Below are 23810 nucleotides of genomic sequence, written 5' to 3' on the forward strand. Positions count from 1 at the left end.
TGAGAAAGTTTTATGGAGCATAGCCCATAACTCCCCACTCCTTAAGAGTGGGCTGCTCATGGTGTTGGTGATTTCCTTCCAAAGAGTACAGTGTAGAAAGGAGGAAAAGAACAGGTAGCTTTATAGTGGAGAAACTTGACAAACGCTACCTCCAGCTGGGCGATCAAGAGCCACATTGTCAGTGATGTCGTGGTGATGACACGTACCTTGCTACGGTGCGGTCAGAATGGCCCTTAACCCCTGTTATCTTCCTCCCTAAACCCCAGTGTAATCAACAGAAGAAAAAAAAAAAAAAAAAAACCTCCGCTAAATTCCAATGGAGGGACACTCTACAAAGTATCCCCCAAACTGTCAAAGTCATAGGAATAGAGCAAAGTCTAAGAAACTGCCAGAGGCAAAAAGAGCCCAAGGAAACATGACAACTAAATGGATGGGATTCTGGGAACAAAATAAGGACATTAGGGAAACACCAAGTAATCCGAATAAGGTATAGACTTCATTTCGTAATGATGTATCAATGGTGGCTCATTATTTGTGACAAATTTATGATACTAATGAAGGCGCTAATTAGAGGAGAAAGTTGGTTTGGGAATTCTGTGCTACCTTTGTATCTTTTCTGTAAGTCTAAAACAACTATAAAATCAACATTTAATTTTTTTAAAAGAGCTTCTTAGACATTCTAATGAGCTGCCAGTGTTGAGAATCACTCCTTATCCACAACACTGGGGCGAGGTAGATCCCAAGTTAGAATTCTAAATGCATTTCCTTCTAATGAGATTAATCTGTGTGCTCCCTATAATCCCATGGGATTATATTTAAATTAATTAAAAATTTAATTATATTAAAATTAGCTAAAAAAATGCGTAGATGGCTGTGAGTCTGTTTTGTACACTAGAAACTGACACACTGTAACTGACTATACTTCAATTAAAAAACAATTTACAGAGACGCCTGGATTTACTCCAGATCTGTGCATCAGAGATTCCAGGCAAATAAAGGGAAGAGTCTGGGCAAGCCCGAAAAGCTTCCTATGTGATTCTGAACTACAGCCCTGGTACTAACTGCTCCTTTTGAAGGATTCCTCAGTGGACCTTGACTGGATGTTATCATTAGCAATGTGCTTTGGGTCCATTTGCGGTTCAGTGAGGTTTTGCTTGGAAACCTTTGCCCCCTGTAGCATTATTCTTATGGGAAAAAGTGTTTTAAGGTCTAAAGCAACAAAAAAGTGGTAAAGACTCTATGTCCCAGAAAGAGAAAAAAAATACCACATAATATCACTCATATGTGGAATCTAAAAAAAAGACACAAATGAATTTATTTACAAAACAGAAACAGACTCACAGACATAGAAAACAAACTTATGGTTATGGTGGGGGAGAGGGTGGAAAGTGATAAACTGGGAGTTTGAGATTTGCAGATACTAACCACTATATATAAAATAGATACACAACAAGTTTCTTCTGTAGAGCACAGGGAACTATATTCAATATCTTGTAGTAACCTATAATGAAAAAGTATGAAAACATACATATGAAACGAATATGAAAACAAATGTATGTATGTGTATGTATAACTGAAACATTATACTGTACACCAGAAACTGACATAACATTATAAATTGACTATACTTCAATTTTTTAAAAAAGTAAAAAAAAAAATACTGTGTCCAAAAGCCTGGCGGTGGCTTCCCTGTGTTCGGAGAATAGCGTGCACGCTCCTTTCCCATGGTGACCTGTGCATTTCCCCCAGCAGTTCTACAGCGTCAGTGGGATGCCCACCAGGAGCCTGTCAGACAACATCTGTGCCGTCTGCGGGCAGCAGATCATTGTGGAGCTCGACGAGGAAGGGCTCATCGAAAACACCTACCAGCTTTCGTGCCGTCACGTGTATCCTTTCCATGGGGAACCCTTTGGCCTTCATCAGGCCAGTTGTAGGAGGCCATCTTCAGATAATCTGTGTTGGGCACGGGAGGTGGCGCATCAGAGAAGACTGTCTCATCACCTTCCTCCTCCTTCCTCTCCCCGACTCCCCCACGCCTGCTGCCCTACTTCCCTCCCATCCCCAAGACCCAAACCTTTATCCTCCTGCCCATCTTCTTTTGGAGACTTTCTAGCAATCCCTGATGAATAATGAACCTCTAGTTAAGGTGAATCTCCTCCTCCTCCTTCAGTAATTTCTTTTTCAAAAAGGAATCTTCACGCCATATGGACCTGAAGGCTATAGCAACCGTGCAGAGACTGGCTGGGAAAGCTGGTAGACCATAAATGGACAGGTAGCCAAGAAGGATCAGGGAGAGAAGGAGTTGGGGAGTGAAAAAAAGAGTGAAATTTAGATAGAGGGAGGAACTCAGGACTATCCAGGTGGAGCCCGTGTCTGAGTCTCACAGGACCAAGAACGATAAGGTGTGTTTTGCCTGGAAATAATCTTTAGGAACCTGCTGTGTCAACAGTGGTGATGGAGGAAGCCGAGCTCAGCTTTGGTCTTGAAAGGAGGATAACGCCACAGGCAGCGGGACACCTTAAATCACACAGGGAGGGACCAAAATGTGAGCACCCTGTTCTTGGACCACTTGGCTCCTCTGCCTATGGGTTCTGCCCCTAATTAACCATCTACTGGCTGAGGAACTTGAGGTGTTAAGGACCAGACAAGCCTGGGCCTGGAAACCTGCATTCTCTGGGACTCCAGTCACCTTGAGGAAGACCCTGTAAGCTGAAAGATGCTGAGATCAGGAGCCCTATATGCCAGAGTTGTGCTTGGGTTGGCCAAGCATCCATATTTTAATTCTTTTCTAAATGCAGCAGAGAGAAGCCAACATTTATCTTTATTTTATAGTATAATACCAATTTTATCATCTCTCTCTACACACAGTCATTTCAAAGCTCTGGCATGATAAGGTGGTTTAACCATCTGTCTTTTGCCTCTGAAGCCCGCCTAACTCGGTCAGTAATAGCTTAGATGTGCAGTGCTGTGATCTGATTCTGTCTGATCGGGAGAGATTCCATTTATTCAGTCCTGAGAGTAAAAACCTGGACCGAGTGCATCTGAAATGTAATAGGAACCTGACGCCAGCATTTAAGCCTTAACATTTTAAGGTAAGAAACACAGAGCTAGCCCATGTGGGATTCTATGTGGTTTTTCAGTGTGATAGCTTTCCCCGAAAATGTTATCAGTCTTAGTAGAAATTTTCCAAGTCTGGTCCTAGTTTTCAGTATGATTTCCTTTTCAAATGTTGGACCAGAGCCCCTTCTGCCATTTGCAAGTGGAAATATTTTCTCTCTCCACCTTTAAAAGCCCTTAGGGATTGTTGTACATGTGTGCATATGTAATCTGAAATGTAGTCACTTTTAAATTTGCTTTGCAGGGAGTGTTATTAATGGCCTATTTTTGCATGAGCTGTATCAGTAAGGAGTAGGCAAACATGAATCACATTAACAAGGGGTGGGAATCTGAGTCCCGCTCGGTGGCAGTTCCGCCCATGAAGAGGCTTCTCAGCACAGAGATTTTGAAGATAAAAGAAAATGTTAGGGGAGGGTCTAGCTCGGTAGTAGGGTGCCTGCTTAGCATGCATGAGGTCCTAGGTTCAATCCCCAGTACTTCCGTTAAATAAGAAAATAAACAAACCTCTTCCCCTAAAAATAATTTTAAAAGATTTTTTTAAAGAGGGAACATGAAAGAGGAGATGGACATTTCAGTGCTGGCTCTGTGACCCCTGAACTCTGTATTACCCAGACAATGGGGCTATACTCCAGCCCTTTTGAATGAAGGGCTGTTAGGCTCAGGGTTCAGAATCTTTGTTCTAATACACGACTTTACGTTAACCCAAGCATGTTGCAAAAGTGACCCCAATTCCAAGGGCATGAAACACTGGAAACTCCTAGTTGCACATGGATCTAGTGTTAAGGAATGATCTTCATGGCCTTGGCTTGTCCTGACCTCCTTGATCCTTCGTCTGTTAGGGAGGGGACTCCCACACCGTAGCCGTTCATTTGGGTGTGTCGCAGGCTAGTCAGAACATTATATGGTCTTGACCCAGGAACCCACATTGAAATCAATGACTGCAGAAATAAACAAGGCGTCAGGACGGGTCTCACTACAGTTCATCATTTTACCTAGACCTACAAGTTGTGGAACCTGGGGGAAATATGTTTGCCAGAGTAACCGGATTTGAGTGATTCATTCAAATATTCATTCAGTACACAGGCACTTAGGCACTGCTTAAGGTGCTGAGGACAGGGACGAATGAGTCATAGTCCCCCATGAGTGCACAGAAAGTCAGGATACAGCATGACATGTGCTCTCTAAGTCCCTGGTGCTATGGGAAAACAAAGGGTTCACTCTCAACTTTGGGGCCAAAGGGTCAAACCTTCTGGACAAGGGGTTGTAGACAAATGAACTTGTAAATGCCTAGAGTTTTAGTGTTTATTAGATTTTTATTCTATGAAAAAACAAACTGGCTTCTTACCAGTAATAAAACTTTGAGGAAAAAACTGATGAAGCTAACAGAAGTATTTGTAAATTTACAACCACAAATAATTTAAACTCATCTAAGGGCCAAAGACAAGTCTGATTGCATAGTAGGTAATGAGCAGTGCACAAAAACCAGACAGAGAAATGCATGATCCACGAAGCAGGGAAATTGGAGGATGCATTTACATGTGACATCTGTCAAAAAAAAAAAAAAAGCACTTCCACATTCCTTATCTAATTTAATGACAAGAATCAAGTGAGGTACAAACATGTAAAGCCAAGAAGATCAGGAAATTCCTCAAGGTCATCAGCTATTGCAGCTCTGACTCCAAGGTCACCATCCTTGGGGGTTCTATCATCCTGCAGAACCTCCCTGAGAAAGTCAGGTCCACAACCGGGTCACAACTAGCAGCCATTGTCACCTCCACCACTCCACCCGACAGTGGGGATCACTTTCATTATGTCATCGTGTAGTAGACATTGCCTGAGAAGATCCAGAAGCTTCCCTAACAAGATGCCTAAGCTTTCATGAATTCTGCATCCGAGGTTGGTGTATTGTTGGGAAAAAGCAGACCTGCCCTTACTGCAAAGAGAAGGTTGATTTGAAGAGGATGATCAATAACCCGTATCCTTTTTTATAAAGTTATGAAATATTGTCTTAAATGTTTCTGGTGACGCAGTCTGTAAACTTCCCTTATCTTCACTATCGGTGTAGCAGGAAACACTATGTTTTCCCCAACCACCTATTTCAAAATGACTTTCCTGTCTCACTGCTCCCCTGTGCTTTGGTTACTCTTCTTGTTAGGAAGTTAAATGCCAAAAAAGATCCACTCTACTCTTCAGAGTCCATGCATTCTACTGTAAGGGTCTTAGTGGAAATGTGACGGAACATTGCAAAAGATAGGTATATGGAAAGATCAGCTGGCTAGCTAACTAGACAGACAGAAAGATGGATGATAGGTAATAGGTGGATGGGATGAATGGGTGGAGAGATAAACAGATAGATTAGAACTGAAATTTTAAAAGCCCCAAATGGGAACCAGAATATAGAAAAGTATTGTTCGGTTGTACCAAATTTTATTACTTCCAGAAATGAGCGGGTGCTTTCCCCTGGAGCTCCAGCTTTGTCAGTTCTCTGCTATGCCTCATCTTTTTTTAGGCTGACCTAAGTGACCACAGAATATAAAAAGGAGTGTAGACCTACTACAGATTTGGGTGGTGAATGGCAGCCATGAAATTTTTAGAGACAGCAAGGGTCCCCCAACTGAATAAACTCAAATCTCATTAAGGTCCCAGAAGGGGGATGGCCCCACGTGGGGCTGACTGCAAAGACTGAGCCCTCAACCCCACCAGGGGAGAAAATGGCACTAAAGCATATCCCCCACTAAGCAGAACACCAAGAGGACGGCTACAGCCTGCCTAGTATCCTCTCTTCTCCTAGGAGACAGCCTTCCTCTTCTTTCTGAGTACCAGTCCTCTATATGTCACAGTGCAAAGGAGACACCCCCGGCTCCCTGCACCCCCCCACCCCCAGCTCCACACCAACTCTAAATACACAGCTTTAACGGCTGTCGGCAGCAACACCCCATCTCTGAGAACTGGTAAGTAGGGCCGCAGAGGAGGGAGCTTGGATGTGTCCCTGGGTCTCGGAGCCACACCATGGCCACAGAGCACACCCTCCGTGGCCACCAGCTCCCCGACAGGCCTGGCCTTTCCCGCTGAGTTGATGCAGCTCCAGCACAACCAGGGCCAGAGGCGTGTGGTGCTCAGTCCTCCGTCCCTCTTCCTCGCATCCACTCTCCCTGCATCTCCCTCCCAACAGGAGGAGGCTGAGTCCAGAACAGCTTTCGGTTAAAAACTGACTGATGAAACTGCAGTATATAAATCTTTGTTATAAACTCAGTCATAATATGATCATAAATGTCACCTGAATGATCGTGTAAGTAACAAAGGACAATTGGTTTCTTTGAGAGAAAGCAACGAACTTGAGAGAAAAAACTTTTATGGTCCTGGGAGCATAAACGTTTGAATATTACATGTACCCTTTTTCTTGAGACTCAGTAGAAGAGAAACAGTCCATAAACTGTCTTTTTTTGTGTGGAGCATTGCTAACAGAGATGCTACGTATTGATGAAGTTCCTTTAGCACAATTTATCAAAGATACCAGGGTAAGGCAGGTGTTATCTGTGAACTAATATTTTCCTTTTTAACATGCAATGAGCCGCTGGCAGGAGAACCCAGAGCTGGTTTTTTTTTCTCACTTAGAGCAGTTTCCATTTCCTTTGCTGGTGGGGGAGGTAACTAGTTTTACTCATTTATTTCTTTTAAGTGTCGGTACTGGGGATTGAACCCAGAACCTTGTGCGTGCTAAGCACACACTCTGCCACCGAGCTGTACCCACCCCCCTGTAGACAGTTCTGAATTACTTTTAGAAATAAGGTGGCGTGTTAATAATGATGAATATTTCTGCTATGTGGCTGTATGCAGAGCAACCTCCTTAACTGAGATTTAGCTGGGAGCGCACACACATTCTATATGGACAAATCCTGGACTGGCTTCGTTACCTGGTGGCCTGGCAGCCCGTGGTGATAGGAATCGTTCAAGGCATTAACTATTCTCTCGGGCTGGAATAACACAGACGACTTACCCCAGAAGCAACGTCTCGCATGTTGAGATATTTTCAAACCCTTGATCATATATTTCATATTGATACTCTTTTTTTAATTTTCGAGATGATCCCATGAACTTAGAGAACGGAATAAAACTTGGCCATCTGTTTTCCATCTTGTGGAAAGAATCTTCAAAGAAGCTGATCAATGGAATAAACAAATAAAACGTGCTTTGCACCTTTCCCATTATGATCGTTTTCTAATGCACGCATGTGACACATTTGGTACAACTCACCATGGGACATCCTCCAGTTTGGCTTATAACGATCTCACCTGTCATGTGTTTCAGAGGTTTGCAAAGTACTTCTCAGATACAACATTCAGGAATAACAAAAACCTGCTTACCAGTTCCACATCTTCAAAAAAGCAGGCAGAGTTGTTAAGTGCTCGATGGTTTAAGGATACGGTCTTCTGTCCTTGGTACTTGTTACCACGTGGCAGCTTTGACACCACTGAGACCTTCTGTATCGTCCTCTAGTTACTGGTTACTCCGAAACCTCTAGCACTAGTGCCACAGCCCACTCCATGGACCAGATCTACGCTGGCTTTCCTGGGGCTGCCAGATGCACTCAGGCCACCCCAGGGCTGCACTAAAGGGGAAGAATCACTCTTTTTTTGAGCACCCTGTTTACACACACACACACGCACACACAACCATTCCATTGCCATATGCTGCTTGTATTTTCTTCATAACATTTATCAATACCTGAAATCATATCAGAGATTCATTTGTTTATTGTTTGGCTTCCCCTCCATGAAGACAGAGAATTTGATCGGTTTTGTTCCCTACTATCTCTCCAGCACTTGGAGCAGCCCCTGGCACACAACAGGCACTCGACAAATACTTGCTGAACTAAGTGAATTAATCCAGCAAGAAAGAAAAAAAAATTAATGGAATTGCGAAGACCAGTCAGAACGAAGTCACCCAAGAACAATATGTTAAACTCCCCCAAATTAATTTGTTTTCAGTGACTGGTCATTTGCTAAGCAGTTAACACAGTATACATAACACCAGACATCTCCTTTCCCATCCTTGAAGGTGTTACACTTGTATGAAGTAGAAAGGAAACACACCCATTGTCAAAAATATGGACAATGAACTTAATGCTGTACCACATTCCATCATAGTTGTAATGGTAACTCACGCTAAGCTTTCTAGCTGTTGATATTTTTCCTTCTTGAAACTGCTCAGGGCTTCAGTATCACAGCTGGCTCACCATCCAGATTATTAGAAGACTTAACTCTGGTTTATTTCTCTGCTCAGCAAACATTTCAACAATTCAATATTTACTACGTACCAGGCATGGGCAAGGATTAAAAAAATACAACAATATTCTTGAACTTTGACAAGTCCCTGAGTCTATCCACAAATAAAAGACCTCCCAGTTGCATAAAGCGCCAACTAAAAATTAGTTTTTCCTCTGTAAAAGAAAGAGCCGTTAAATTGACCTCTGATGTCTTTGCCACTTACCTTTTCTGGACAGCTGCAGGAAGACCCTTTAGAACTCTGCGCAAGTAAACCAGTGTGTATTTGCATGGAATTCTGAGTGACCCTCCGAGTTCAGAAATGTTAGATAATCACTAAACAATCTCAGAAAAAAAATAATAAAGATGCTATTTTCTTTACACTGTTTAGGCGTTTAAAAATTTAATCCCAGTTTTATGAAGTAATGTATATATACACTGAATACACTGAAAAAATTACGGAGAGCAAACAGTCCCTCGTTACCAGTGGTTCTCTCACAGTGAAGGGGTAAGAGCTGATTCTTATTTTCTTTAATATGCTCTTGTCTCCTTTCCAAAATTCCAGCCATAAGCACGTTTAACATTTGCAATGAGGAAAATAAAGATTACTTTTAAAATAGTGCGTTACATCTATCAATTAACCATGAAGCTGTTTCTATCGCTGTTTAAATTATTGAAAATTAAATCTGCGGATCAACTAAGTCCACATGAAATCTGTCTGGTGCTCATGATGATTCGCATTGTGCCTCATGTAAGAAACAGAGAAGTAAAGCAAAAAGCCCATTGTGTGTTTGGTTTCTATGGCAACTCCTCCAGTTCCCTCCTCCTAAACTTGCCCATTTCTTTCCTAGGCTGGCTGCTGCCTCCTCCATTAGACTCTCCCAGGAGTCTGTATGAGAGACAAGAAACACCACGTGAGTTTCCCAAGGACTAAAGCCTTTTGTGCACTTCATGAACTTATTTCTTCAGGATAACTTTCTGCAGACAACAGAAAATACACCTTAGATCTCTGCTAGTACCCATAACAGAAAAACATTCACTTACAAACCATAATATTTAAGAAGGTGAATGACTTCTTGGAAAATAACAATAACAGGTGACATCTACCCACAGGCACCTCTGTCGCCCTGTGCAAGCTCCCGTGGCTCCCACTCTCCTGGGCGTGGCCCTCCTGTCACCTCAGCTTGAATGGCAACCAAAGGGCACATGATCTGGGCTTCACTGATGTTACTGTATGTTCTGTATTTTTTTTTTTTATTGAAGTGTAGTCAGTTTACAATGTCGTGTCAATTTCTGGTGTACAGCACAATGCTTCAATCATACATAAATATACATACATTAATTTTCATATTCTTTTTCACATAAGCTACTGCAAGATAGCGGATATAGTTCCCTGTGCTATACTGTATAAACTTGTTTATCTAAAATTAATTTTTTTGTGGGAGGAGCTAATTAGGTCTATTTATTTTATTTACTCTTAGAGGAGGTACCGGGGATTGAACCCAGGACCTCATGCATGCTAAGCACGCGCTCTACCACTGAGCTAGACCCTCCCTCCTTGGCGTTAACTGCATGTTGATAACTACATCACATCCTGTCATGTAGCTATTATTATCCCTGTCTTAAGGACAGGAAAATATTTGGGGTCAGATTGAGCTGCCCAAAGATACACATGTACTAACCCAGGTCTTTCTGACTCCAGAGCCCAATTAACCACACAGACCCAGTCCTGGCTGAGAGCTGAGCAAGGCCACTTCCTGTCATGTGTGGTTCCCAGCTTAAGAAGAGGGTTGCCCGAAATCCATAAATAACTCCCTGCTTTTCAATATAATGCATTCGTTTAATGTCATATTACCTAATTATAAAAATTAACCCATGGAAGCAGCATCTACCTTTTACATTATCAGGTCTCAAATATTTTCCAATCATTATAAGATTCAAGTCTATACTTGTTAAACATCTATTTAGCTCACACATACTTTTATAAAGTTTCAGAAGGAAAAAAAAAAAAAAAGACCTTTTTGGAATCAGAAACAAGACTTGTCAAAGCAGACAAAAGCAACCTGAGGCAGGGGAGGCAGACCTGAAGACAGGGGCTGAGGGGCCAGAGGCACCAGACCCCAGTCAGAGCTTCACAAAGAGTGAAAGGCTGAAGACCAGAGTCACGGATATAGAAGGCTTCTTTCAAATTCTTCTAAATTGAGTATTTTGTCTACGTATTCTTATTAGTTTCACTGTTGGAGAAACACAGAACTTACTGCACTTTGTGCTGTGTACCCTCTCCCTGGGGCTGAAGAACTCGATCATCAAATACCCAAAAAGACAGACCCAGTTCACATGAAACACGCCTTGTAGGTATTTCCATTTGCAACTTTCTGTTCCTTTATGCTGTTTCCTAGTGGACTAAGCCAACTGGTACAGATAATTCAGATATCAATAATGGACTGCGATCATGATTCTCTCATAGGAGAAAGAAAAGCCCAGAACCATGGTCTCCCATTCTGGTAGCAGTTTTTACAAAACAGCACTCTAGAGCAAATTTGAACAGTTTTAGTGGTTTTAGTAAGCAAGTCCTCATTCGTGTGGCTTACGTATAATTGTGTCGGAGTGGACTTGGTTATACCTAGTGAGACCGAAACCACCACCAGACCAAGACTGGCCTTTGGTGAAGGAACCTAGGACTTTATTGCAGCTCTCAAATTGAACCAAAACCCCTCCCGCTGCATTTCATCAGCGGGCCACTCCAGGTAGGTCTTGGTGTTCATTATCTTCCGCAGTTTACAGAAGCGCTGGGGAATGGCCTTCCTCTCAATGGGCTCCAGCAGGATGAGGATGGCGGCGTCATCGCTCTCGTCAAAGAGACGGAAATGGGAGAAGTCCAGTTCGTACTTGCACCACTCGCTCTTCACAAAGTTCTCCGAGAGCACAAAGATGGTTTTGTGGCTCTTTTCAATGCAGTCGATGATATTGTCAATAATCCATTTGCCAGGAATGAAGTCCCGCTTGTGAAGACACAACTTGAAGGGCGGGTTGAAGTGCTCCAGCTCCTGGACCATGAGGTTCTCCACCCAGTAGGAATCCTGCTCACTGTAGGACACAAAGGCGTCATAACAGAGGTCCCCGCGGGGAGCCTTCTTGGGCTTCCGTTTGGCCTGGAGCCAGGCCCACATCATCTTCATGTACCACACGCCGTGGAAATGGTGGCACAGAACCCCGGTGAGCAGGAGCAACAGGAAAAGGGCGCAGCACGCGGCGGACACCACGGCTGCCCTGTGGCATTCAGCCACCGAGAGCCGGGCGTCCTGAACCCGCCGGCCCCGCACGTGGGATGGAGAGTCACACAGGTAGTTTTCTGGCCAGTCGATCAGGACCTGGGCCAGTGCTCGCTGCCCCTGCGTGAAAGACAGGAAGTCACAGGAGCAAATGAAGCTGTTGCCGCCGGCTTCCAAAGTCTTCAGCTTTTGAAAAGAGGCAAGTTGCTCCTTAGAGAAAGTACTGATTGTATTTCTACTGATTCTCATAACTAATAACGTGGGTAAGGAGGAAGCATCTGGGAGGGTCTTCAACTTATTCCTGGAAATATAAAGTTCTTTGAGTTGCGGCAAAATCAAAGAAAATGAATTGAGATTGTTATTGCTAATATCTAAAATTTCCAGGGTCAGGGGGATGCAATAAGTTAAACTGTGTATTCTTGTGCTGGACAAGTTCAAGTATTTCATCTTTTCCGGCCACTGACAATTTTCAGGCATTGAATCAAAATTATTCTTACTGATATCCAGGTGAGTCAGGTTTTTCAGAGTAAGCAAAACTTCGCCAGTTTTTTCTAATGATTTCAAATGATTTTGCCTTAAAATTAAGGTTTGCAGGAAGGGCCAGGCATGCTCACAGGCTGAGTTTTCCAAGTATTCTTCAGACATTAAATTTTCACTGAGATCCAAATATTCTAACGATTTTAAGTGTTGTGAGAGTAAACAGGGAACCAGAAAAACCTTACTGTTTTCTATTATGATTCTTTTCACTTTTCCCGTGAGTGAATATATACTGCTCAGATCGTAAAATAAGAAAAAATTTGGAATAGTCAACTTCCGTACTGTTAACGTCTCCACGTTACCTAGGTATTTAAGTGTGCCTAAAACAGGCGTTCTAAATTTACCAAGTCCGTTCAGGGTGCAGCCATCAAACTCTACTTCTAACATCCCAGAAATATAATTCAGCAGTTTCACCAGCTCACTAAAACTTTCATCAGTGATTTTTACATTTCTAAAGGTCAACTTGTTAATCCATGTATTGGTTTCATAGACGGCTATTTCTGAAATAGAGAACGTGTTCAGATCAGTATCTCGCAGTTCTAAATGTCCGACAGAGCTTAAAAGATCTCCAAGGATCTCTAGCAGTGAAACCGGCTGCCTCATGCGAAGGATCAGATGAGTGATGTTCTGAATTGACCTCAAACTCTTTGGCTCATACCTCTGCAGATTTGAAGCATCGATCTCAAGTTCCTCAAGAAAATTGAGCCCAGAGAAATCCTTTTCCTGAATCTCGGAGAAGGGGTTACTATTTCCTACTTTCAGAATTCGCAGATTGGGGAGATGAGAAAAAAGAGACGTTTCGCCAAGTGTTCTGTAAGGATTTCCCAGCAAGTTTAAGAATTTCAAGGCAGAAAGGGTCCTGAACCAGGAAGGTGATAAGTTAGACAAGCGATTATAGGATAAGTCCAAATGTTCGAGGCTCCTCAGGGGAAAAAAGGAATCTTCCTCTATTGTGTGGACTCCATTGGACCCCAGCCTCAAGGCCTTGAGGCCCACACACCTCTGCAGGTCATTGTTGCCGACATAGGTGATCTTGTTATCGGACAGGTCAAGGCTTTTCACAGCTGCCGTGAGCCCTGGGGGGATGGCGTTTAAAGATCTGGCACGGCCATCACAGACGCCAGTGGGGTCACAAGACAGAGAATGGGCCTGATCAAGGGCCCCTTCCTTGGAGAGGCTGATTGCTGCTGCCAAGACCCACACTGTCCACAAAGCATGTGGCATTGTCCAGTGACGCAACCTACAAATAAGAGAGGTTCAAATGAGTGATTGTGTTTGACAGCATATCTTAATTCTTGTCTTGAAAAACACTTTGTAAAATGCAATACACACCACACACACACACACATACACACACACACACAGAGCTAACTACCAAGAAGTAACAGGCAAATGGAATGTATGAATGGGGATAAAAAATGAATTCCCTGGCACATCCAGCAACACTAACACAGACAGACTGCCACTGAGCCATGACTTAAAAGCACAGTTCCATCTGGGAGTGTGGATCGGGACCAAACATGGGTTGAAAGAATGAGTAAATGAATGAAAGGAGGAATAAACAAGCGAGCAGTTTAAGAAATGGGCCGGGCTTAACCATACGGATGTACAACCACCTATTCCTACACTTTCCTACACTTCAAACCTTATGTAGGAGCATGCCTCCTCCCTGCCCTGATACCCCCTAGAATTAGAGGTCTAACAGAGCCAGACCACGGCTCTCACTGGACAACTTTCACTGAATGCAGATCCAGGAGGAACCCACTCTTTAACCCAGAGAAGAAGGTTCCATGCTTGCCAACCTGTCTTGCACCTCCAACTAGTGGGCAGGAGAGATGCTGAGAACCCCTGGGAGAGCAAGGTGGTTGGACTGAGGGACAATCAGACCGTGAGAAGCTTCTCTTCCTGCAGAGGACTAAGTGCAGGAAGCAGCGTTTAAGTGACCCAGCACTATTTTTTAAAAGATCATTTAGGGGAAACAATCAACATGACAGTATTACAGTTTTCATCTATATATTTTCCATTGGGTTCTTTTTCTCATCTGCTATGTCATTCTTAGAGTTTCAAATTCTCTGCCAAAATGTTCGGCCTTGTCCTTGATCACCATGAACACAGTCAGCACAGTCTGATAGGGTGCATGGCACTTCTGACAGCCTTGGAAGACAAGGAGTTAAAGGTTAAGGCCCGGGGCAGTCACGGATGGGACAGGTAAGGCTGAACTTCAGAAAATAAGCCCTCCGGTAAACTGCAGCAGAGCTTTGCTTTACCTGGATGGCTCAGACTGCTTCAGTCTCTGAAAACGGACTACAGTTATTTCTGGAACGTGGGTACCCACAGAAGCAAAGGAAGATTTTCTCTCAAAGAAGATAACATTATCCTAGGCCTCACATTTCTTTCTACAAGTAATTTTTCAAATAAAATGCCCAGAATAAAATAAAAAACAACTGGACATGAAAAGAAGCAAGGTATTAAGCATGAGAAGAGGAGAAACAGCAGACAATGGAAACTAACCCCCAGGGGCTACCCATCCATCATTGCACCCACCTCTAAAATTGACAGGGTTAAGATGAGGCGCCTATTACTATCTGGTACTATATCTATCCCATTGTCTTTCTGCTTAATCAGCCATTAAAAAAATCCTCTTAGTATAATTGCTCTGGAGAACCAAAATTTATTTGATTTTTTTCCCTCATTTTTGTAATATATTGCACAAATCTTAAGAAATCTATATCAATTTTGGCTAAGATTTAATGTCAAACACATCCATTTTTAATTTTTCTAGCCTTTTCTCTTTAAAAGATAAAATTTATAAGAGCAGAGATCTTGGGCTATTTGATACAGATATTATTTGGTACCTATTGCATGGTGGATTTTCAACAAATAAAAATTATCAATGATGCTAGAACTACAGTTAATGACTTGACACTGAAGATCAGAATTACCTGTCTCTTCTCCCGTTTCCCCAGTACATGGGGCAGAGAATTCCTCAGTGTAAGACACTGAGAAAGGCAAGGGTGACGGCTCAAGTTAGACTGAGTGGTGTCAGATCTAACGGAGGTCGTGGATCTGGACAAAATAAAAATCACCTGCTTAAGGAATAGAGAAAGTTGACAAAGTGGGGAGGAATTATTGGTCCAAGACTCAGGAAAGGATGGAAGTGTGAGGAGTAAGCCCGGTGCTAAAGGCGACTCATGCCGAGAGGAAGTTGCAGCCCTGTGCCCCAGAGTGAAACCCGAGCCAGACACCCACTTTAGGATGAGGGCTGTGATGTCTGGGGGAAGTTGGAGTGGAGAAGGGACTCCTGACCCAGTGCATGATGCAGAACTGAAAGTGGGCTTTCCACAGAGCCACATGCAGGGAAAAGGCTACACCATATGTGAACAGGGACCTTAAAAATCTCTGCCCTCTGGCCCAGGGTCTCCACTTGGCTGGAAGCCAGCCTGCTACATCTCTCTCGTAAGAAAGCAGAACCCAAGCCTGCCACATGTGCTGATATGGGACCAAATATTAAAAGATACAACAACTAAGAATTTTTCAGAATTGAAGAAGAACATAAATTCCCAAATTACAAATGCATATCGAATCTCAAGCAAAAAAAGAATAGAAATTTCTCATCTAGCCTCAAAACAGTGGGATAATATCCTCAAAGGGCTGAGAAAACACACCTGTCAGTCTAGATGTCTATACCCATTTAAATTACCATCCAAGATAAAGAATGGAATGGAATATTATTCAGTCATAAAAAGGAATGAAATCATGCCATTTGCAGCAACATAGACGGACTTAGAGATTATCATACTAAATGAAGTAAGTCAGACAGAGAAAGACAAATATTACATGATATCAATTATATGTGGAATCTAAAAAATAGTATAAATGAACTTCTTTGCAAAACAGAAACAGACTCAGAGACATAGAAAACAAATTTACCAAAGGGGAAGAGGGTGGGATAAATTAGGACTATGGGATTAACAGATACACACTACCATATATAAAATAGATAAACAACAAGTATTTACTGTATAGCACAGGCAATTATATTCAATTTCTTGTAATAATCAATACTGGAAAAGAGTCAAAAAAAGAGTATATATGTATAACCAAATCAGTTTGCTATGCACCTGAAACTAATGCAATATTATACATCAACTATACTTCAATAAAAATTAATTAATTAACAAACAAATTATCATCCAGAATAAAGATGAGATAGACATTTTCAAACATTCAAAACCTAAAAAAGAATTTTTATCCACAGACCCTCACTGAAAGAAGTAACCGAAAACATGTTCTTCAGCAATATGGAAAATAAACCTGGTAAGAGTAGGCAACAAGAAGCAATAATTGAATTTTTTAATGTAATGATAGATAAGAAAAAAAACAACGCTCAGAAACCCGGATGAGGCTTTTTGGTATGAGGAAAAAGTTATGTAAATTTTAAATGATATTGTGAAGATAAAAACAATTTTGACAAGTAAGCCTATTTGGGAGGATGAATACAATTTAGATTTACTAAAAGGTCTTTATAAGGAGGTTACACTCAGGATGTCACATACAATAAATTATGCTCCATCACTAAAATCAAAACAAGATATTTAACCAAGCATGCCAAATTCTTAAATACAATAATGAAAAAAATTAACTGACACCTTAGAAACTTCCAAAATATGTTGTCAACATCCGGCAAGTTACGTAATAGGTGCATTATAAAAAGTTTAAAGATACAAATGCTCTCTGCTTTTTGAAAAAAGGAACAAACTTAAAATATTGGTGAACAAGTCATTTTTTGAAAGGATGTTTGCCCCTTTTTTGGGAAGTGGGGAGTACTTTCAAGTCAGGCCATCTTATCTACCAGTTGCTTTTTGGTAAAAATCTGAGTTAGTCATAGTGCAGACAAGACCTTCTGCAAGATTACAAGCACCTCACCAGGCTGATTTGTTTACATCCGGATCAGTTTCCTTTGTCTCCCAGCCCTTCCCCCGCAACCACCCTCCCAACAGGAAAAACATCCTGGCTGGCGGCTTCTAAGTTCTAAACACAAGTTCTCATTTATAGAAGTTGAAGAAGTTGTAACGGCAGCGGGTGTGAAGCCCACCCTGGAGCAGAGGCCAGGCTCTGAATAGGGGAGCGAAGAGTCCTGGGCAGAACGGGATCTTGACCCTGTCCCACTTCTGAACCCTGGTGGCCGAAATCTACCTTTCACAGTTCGGCCCCAGGGGTAACCAGTGAGCGCAGACGCACCCCCAGCAGGACGCGCCTGTGCAACCTGGAAAGCCTCTACCTGATCCCCGCCATCGCCGCTCGGGGGGACGAGGACGGAGGCGGCCAGGGCGCACAGAGCCGCCAGCGAGAGGGCGGCCCTAAGGGGAGGCCGAGCCACTGCCCACTCCCGCCTCCGGGATGCGGCCGCCTGGAGCCCTCGGAAGCGCCCTGCGGCCACCCCCTTGGAGGCTGGAGGGCGCTGGGCCCCGCCGCGGCCGGCGGGCACCGGGACGCCATGGGCTGGGCGTACCTGGGCCGCGCCCCGTCCCCTCTGGGCAGCTCCTGCTTCTCCCCCGGGCTCGCCTCCACCGGGCGGGTGTCCACATCCACGCGCGGGGCCGCGCAGACAGGACTGCGGGAGCGTCGACGGCCTGGGGACCGGGTGCTCCCGCCACCCCAGCGCCCGCGCCGCCTCCCCCGTACCCGAGTCGCGAGACTGGGACCCCGGGTGCCACCGATCGGGGAGCAGAGACCCCTGGCGCCCGCATCCGCGCCGCGGGCACCCTCCGGCCCCGCCTGCCCTCCCGACCGGGGACGGCGGCGGAGCTACGAGGCCCGCGGAGCGCGCTTTCCACACGACGTACCTGGGCGGCCGCGCCTTCTGCCGCCTCGGGTCGGGACCCGCCCGCGCCCAGGAGAACCTGCAGAGAGCAGTGCGTGCGGCCGGCGCCTCCTTCTCCCGGTGGGCGGGGACCACCCGCTCCGCGGAGTGCGCCTGGCTCCTGTGACCAGGGACACAACGGCACCTCCGCCCCTCCCCGCGGGCTCGGTCAGGTGACCGTCACCGAGGTCCTGCCCTGACAGCAGCCTCGTGCCGGGCCCGGGTCAGAAAAGATTGCTGGGACCTGGGTGGGGGTCGCGGGGCAGCGGAACGAGAACCGGGATGCTTGAGTCCACACCACCCCAACCCCGACCCCGCCACCCCACAGCCCCCTCCAACCTGGGATTCCCCCAAGGACAGAAGCAGATTTCGAAACCAAAGAGAAGGCTTATTACCCTGCCAGTATTTTCTTCAAGCTTCAGGCACTCAAAGCCTCTTATTGCCCTGAAACATGCCGCTTTTACACGTCTCCGTTCTTCTCCATCCTCGGAAGTCCAAATTCCAGCTCGCGAATTATGCCTGATACCCACCTGTGCTCCTCCTCCTTTTCAGCACAACCCACCGGCCAGTGTATGTCCAGGGTCCACTTCCACCCGCAAGCCTGTGCTCTCCTGCGTTATATAACTCCCCAGTCACTTCCCAGACTGACACAGCAAGATTTTGCCTGAGTTGCAGTTAAGGACAGCCCAGATGTTTTAAAACTTTCAGTCCTGTGGCAGTCTCCTGGTGGTGCATGACCGCCTCTGGCACCTACCTCCGATCCCTGCTCTTACCATGAGAAGATGTGGGCTCCCGCCTACATCCAAGATTTTGAACCTTAGTCCATACCTTGCTCATTTCTATCCTTGCTTCTCAAAGTAAGTAATTTCAAAACCAGTCAGACTGGCTTTCTTCATGGCCCCAGAAACTAGTGAGGCATGTTTCTAGGGGAAACAAATAGCTTTTAAAAATTAAGCTGCCTTAATATTCATAAACTACATTTTATATTCACAATTACATTTGATCTTCCCAAATTGAGGTGGGAGGCTGAAGAAGTATTCTTGTTCCTCTTTTACACGGGAGGAAATGCCATGCAAATTGCAAGTGGCAGAAGTGAGATGTGAAACCAGAATTCTACCCTATGTTCAGGGTTCCTTCTGATACCCTGGTTTCTTGCCCCAACCTTCTATCTACCCTATTCTACATGCCTAGTGCTCAGTAAAGGTTCCAAACTCTGACAAACTTAATCACTAGGCTTAACGTGATGTGATGTGAACTTGAGAGAGTGGAGTCTGATTTTCCATATAGATTACTGATTACTGTGTGGAGATTTGTCTGTATCCCTGACCATCCAGGCCCTTCAGATGTCTGAAAGACTTTCTTCTTCTTACTTCTCCACCTCTTTTCCTCATGATTTCTCAACTGTGTACTTAAGAAAACTTCTTTCCAATTTCTTTGCCTTGAAACCCAAAACCTCTGTTCTTTCTCTGTCTAGCTTTTCTAGATGAACTGCCTAGATTGATTGATTTTATTGCTTCATAATCCCAAAGTCAATTCGAATATTCTGGCAAAGTTAGGTGGAAATCATTTATTTACCCACAACTTATTACTGGTGTCCTCTGTATACAGTGAAGATTTTTCTAAACATTCTCAGGAAGCTATTAGCACATTTTACTCAGGAACATTCTTACATGTGTTCAGTTCTTAACGTTTGCAAAGCTCTATCACATAAATCTTTTCACCTGAATCTCACACTAACACATGAAATAAATAGTTCTGATATTACACCTTCAGGTCAAGTGATTAAAGAACTTGCCTCAAGTCACATGACTCACAGCAGCCAAGTGACAAATCCCAGGTCAGACTCCAAAACTCCTCAGCTTCTTTTCATTGTGACCTGAGACCTCCTCTAACTCCCTACAAAACTGTTTTTTCAGTTAGAAAATGAACAAAATATGGAAAAGTATTTGGTAAAAATGTAATGCTCATGGTATCTATATTTTGGAAACTGACTGAAATTCTAAAGTGAAGTTATCAAAAAACAGTCTGTGTCTTGTTCACATACAATATTTTGTAATAGTTAAAGAAAATAATAATACATCCATCAAAAACCACTTAATGAAAATCTGCTATAATCCTTGCACTAATACACAGATCTTTGTACACAAACACTCATTCTGCAAATTTTTTCTGCTTTGAACAGGTTTCAGTAACACCTGTAATTTTTTAAGAATCCTACTTGCTACTGCTTATGCAAAATAATGATAGCAAAATTCTAAATCAAAATAGAGACAAGTTTTGAAAACTGAGAATATTTCATTGTGTAGATATTTTTCTTTTACCAACTAGAATTATTCTTTAACTCAAACCCTCCCTGCTGGGCAATGGCCTTCCTCTCAATGGGCTCCAGCAGGATGAGGATGGCGGCGTCATCGCTCTCGTCAAAGAGACGGAAATGGGAGAAGTCCAGTTCGTACTTGCACCACTCACTCTTCAAAGTTCTCCGAGAGCATAAAGATGGTTTTGTGGCTCTTTTTGATGTAGCTGATGATATTGTCAATAATCCATTTGCCAGGAATGAAGTCCCGCTTGTGAAGACACAACTTGAAGGGCGGGTTGAAGTGCTCCAGCTCCTGGACCATGAGGTTCTCCACCCAGTAGGAATCCTGCTCACTGTAGGACACAAAGGCGTCATAACAGAGGTCCCCGCGGGGAGCCTTCTTGGGCTTCCGTTTGGCCTGGAGCCAGGCCCACATCATCTTCATGTACCACACGCCGTGGAAATGGTGGCACAGAACCCCGGTGAGCAGGAGCAACAGGAAAAGGGCGCAGCACGCGGCGGACACCACGGCTGCCCTGTGGCATTCAGCCACCGAGAGCCGGGCGTCCTGAACCCGCCGGCCCCGCACGTGGGATGGAGAGTCACACAGGTAGTTTTCTGGCCAGTCGATCAGGACCTGGGCCAGTGCTCACTGCCCCTGCGTGAAAGACAGGAAGTCGCGGGAGCAAATGGAGCTGTTGCTGCCGGCTTCCAAAGACTTCAGTTTGGGGGGGAAAAAATCAAGTTGTTTGTTAGAGAAAGTTTTATTTTCCTACCTATTACCAAGGAAGGAAGCATCTGGGAGGGTCTTCAACAGATACTTGAAAATGTTAAATTCTTTAGGATATGACAAAATAAAAGACTTTATTGCTAACATCTAATATGCCTAGAGTCTGGGAAACACTGAGTGTTAAATTGTGTAATTTTGCACTGGATAATTTCAATTATGTTTCCTTTTCTGGCCACTGGTAAGAACCAAGTGTACACTGACCAAGACCAATGTTAGTCAGATTTTTCTAGAGTAAGTAACATTCTCCAGAGTTTATAGATTATTTTGTCTTAAATTCAAACTCTGTAGGAAGCCTCACACATCCTTACGAACTGACTGTTTCAATTAGTCTCCAAGTATCAAATTTTCACTGAGATCCAGGTATCCTGTGGATTTGAAATATTGCATGCCAAGATGTGGTTGGTATTAAGCAGACTTTGGCACTTTCAACTGTGAATATCTTTAGTTAATATAAAACAAGCATGTCTTTAAAGTTCTGTCATCATGGAAGATTCTCATAGCTAAGCTCTGTTGTTATTATAGTTTCTGTTGAGCCTGGTCTGATCATGGAATCTCAGCCACCCCATTTTCCATTTTCCTGAAGTACAGTCTTCCAGTTCGACATCCAATAACTGTTTTTCAAATCTTACTGTTTAATTACTTCAATTTGTTTTACTATTAGTTTTTTCGCTGTGAGCCTGAGTGTTAAGATTTTCTTGTTACCTGTGATCTCATGTGAAGAGCAGTGTTTCTCACATTTAAATACTTTGAAAACTTCAAAGATTGCCAAAAACCTTTCAGAATAAAATTGACCTCTTCATATCTGGTCAAAAGATACAAATTCCCAGTTATAAGATACATAAGTTCTGGGAATGTAACATACAGCATGGTGACTATAGTTAATAATAGTGTATTATACTTTTGAAAGTTGCTAAGAAAGTAGATCTTAAAATTCTCAACAAAAGAGCAAAGTTGTAACTATGTGAAATGATGGATGTTAAACTTATTGTGATAATTATCTCACAATATATACATATATCAAATAATTATGTTATACACCTTAAACAAATACAATTGTACATGGCAATCATATTGCAATAAAACTGCGGGGGTGGGGGGAACACATTAAGATACCACTACATGCTCACTAGAATGGCTAAAATTAAAGATTGACAATACCAAGCATCGGTAAAGATGTTGAATAACTGAAACTCTCATATGTTGCTGGTGGGAATGCAAAATGATATACCCACTTAGGGAAAATTTGATCATTTCCTGTAAAATTAAATATGCACTTACTCAGTGACCCAGCAATCTCAATCCTGGGTATTTACCCACAAGAAATGAAAAAAAATAAGTCCACACAAAAGCATGTACTTTATTCAGAGCTAGAAACAACCCCAATATCTATCAACTCGTGAATAGATAGATTGTTGTGTATCTGTACAAGAGAAAGCTACTCAACATAAGAAGGCAGAGCCACTGAAATATGCAAGAATGGATGATCTGAAAGGAATTATATTAAGTGAAAGAAGTCAGACACAGACAATAAATATTATAGAACCCATTCATGTGAAATTCTACACAAAGCAAAACTGTGACAGAAAGCAGAGCTATCAGGGAGCCAGGTGGGGGAATGGACTGACCACAAAGGGGGATGCAGGGGACTTCGAGGGCAATAGAAATGTTCTGTATCATGATTGTGACTGCAGTTACATGACTGTCTCTGTCAAGCTCATCAAACTGTACTTTTTAAATTGATAAATTTTATTGCATATAAATTATCTTAAAAAAAAAACCGACTTTGGTAAATCTTCCCTCCAAGTACAAAGGATGGATATATCAGATCTCCAAAACAGAGGTGCCATCTCTTGCTAGTCTTTGGGAGAAGGAAGGAGAAAGCACCTAATTTCTTTGGCGGGTCATCCTGCCTTACATATAAAACATCTCCTTTCACCTTAATAAGTTTACTTTCATTTCTCTCACTTGCAACCCAAAGAGATTTGACTAAGATATTTCTTGATGGAAAGAAAATTGTTTCTTAATTGTTTGAAGTCCAAACTACCTAGAAATATAGTATAAAATCTTCTAATATCATATTCAGATGCTTTATCCCTCTGGAATGCTACTTTCCAACTTTTCACCTTGCCAATAGCACACCATGCATATTCAGAGCAATTCACCACCCAAATTTTACAAAGTTCATTCCAGGACTAAACTTGTCATCCTATAATGATTCCAGAAATTAAGATCTTCCTAGCAAGAATGGTCTAAATGTTTATTCTTTAAAAAGAAAGAAAGAAAGACCAACCAAATCTTTCAGAGTAAAATTGACTGCTTCAGCTGTCAGCCCCAGTGACTGATCTTCTACCTTGATTTCAAACTTCTTGGTACATTTTGCCAAGGCTTAGAAGCATCAATCTTAAGTTCATTCAGAATAGAAATTCCATAAAAATTTTGTTTTTTAAATTTTTTTATATATATATTTTTATTGAAGTATAATCAGTTTACAGTAATTTAGATAATTTGTAAATATTTCAGGAGTCTGAAACTTGGGAAATGAAAAAAAGAAAGAGGGAAAGAGATAAACAAGATTATACTGTGTAGCACAGGGAAATATATACAAGATCTTATGGTAGCTCACAGAGAAAGGAATGTGACAATGAATACATGTATGTTCATGTATAAC

General features: G+C 42.9%; 2 protein-coding genes and 1 pseudogene across 8 annotated transcripts in view; 1 reads left to right on the plus strand and 2 right to left on the minus strand.

Annotated features, from left to right (window-relative positions):
• RNF175 (ring finger protein 175) overlaps positions 1 to 7318 on the plus strand; it is a 49830-nt gene extending 42512 nt beyond the window's left edge. Inside the window, exons 7-9 of one of the 3 annotated variants that reach the window (XM_031464388.2) lie at positions 1750 to 1886; positions 4991 to 5092; positions 6980 to 7318. In XM_031464388.2, coding sequence (XP_031320248.1) covers positions 1750 to 1886; positions 4991 to 5092; positions 6980 to 7100 — 360 coding nt within the window. In that variant the 3' untranslated portion in view covers positions 7101 to 7318. The remainder of the gene's footprint in view (positions 1 to 1749; positions 1887 to 4990; positions 5093 to 6979) is intronic. The other 2 variants (XM_031464394.2, XM_064488848.1) reach the window with 2 other exon arrangements.
• A 530-nt stretch (positions 7319 to 7848) lies between these two features.
• On the minus strand, positions 7849 to 18894 carry TLR2 (toll like receptor 2). Of its 5 annotated transcripts, none has more exons than XM_010992530.3 (2): positions 18584 to 18894; positions 7849 to 13430 (listed from the first exon to the last, which is right to left on the minus strand). In XM_010992530.3, the coding sequence occupies exon 2, from the start codon at positions 13412 to 13414 to the stop codon at positions 11057 to 11059; it is 2358 nt and encodes a 785-aa protein (XP_010990832.3). In that variant the 5' UTR covers positions 13415 to 13430; positions 18584 to 18894; the 3' UTR covers positions 7849 to 11056. The 5 variants fall into 5 exon arrangements, with proteins under 5 accessions (XP_010990832.3, XP_010990833.3, XP_031320272.2 ...); XM_010992531.3 differs by having other exon boundaries at positions 18449 to 18587; XM_031464412.2 differs by lacking the exon at positions 18584 to 18894 and adding an exon at positions 18037 to 18195.
• A 1461-nt stretch (positions 18895 to 20355) lies between these two features.
• LOC116156798 (toll-like receptor 2) lies at positions 20356 to 21073 on the minus strand (annotated as a pseudogene).
• Positions 21074 to 23810: the final 2737 nt, after the last annotated feature.

This window comes from Camelus dromedarius, chromosome 1 (assembly GCF_036321535.1).
Source record: "Camelus dromedarius isolate mCamDro1 chromosome 1, mCamDro1.pat, whole genome shotgun sequence".
NCBI lineage: Eukaryota > Metazoa > Chordata > Mammalia > Artiodactyla > Camelidae > Camelus > Camelus dromedarius.

Excerpts from the sequence above, each read along its gene's own strand:
- TLR2 (XM_010992530.3), bottom strand. The coding sequence starts at position 13,414 with ATGCCACATGCTTTGTGGACAGTGTGGGTCTTGGCAGCAGCAATCAGC.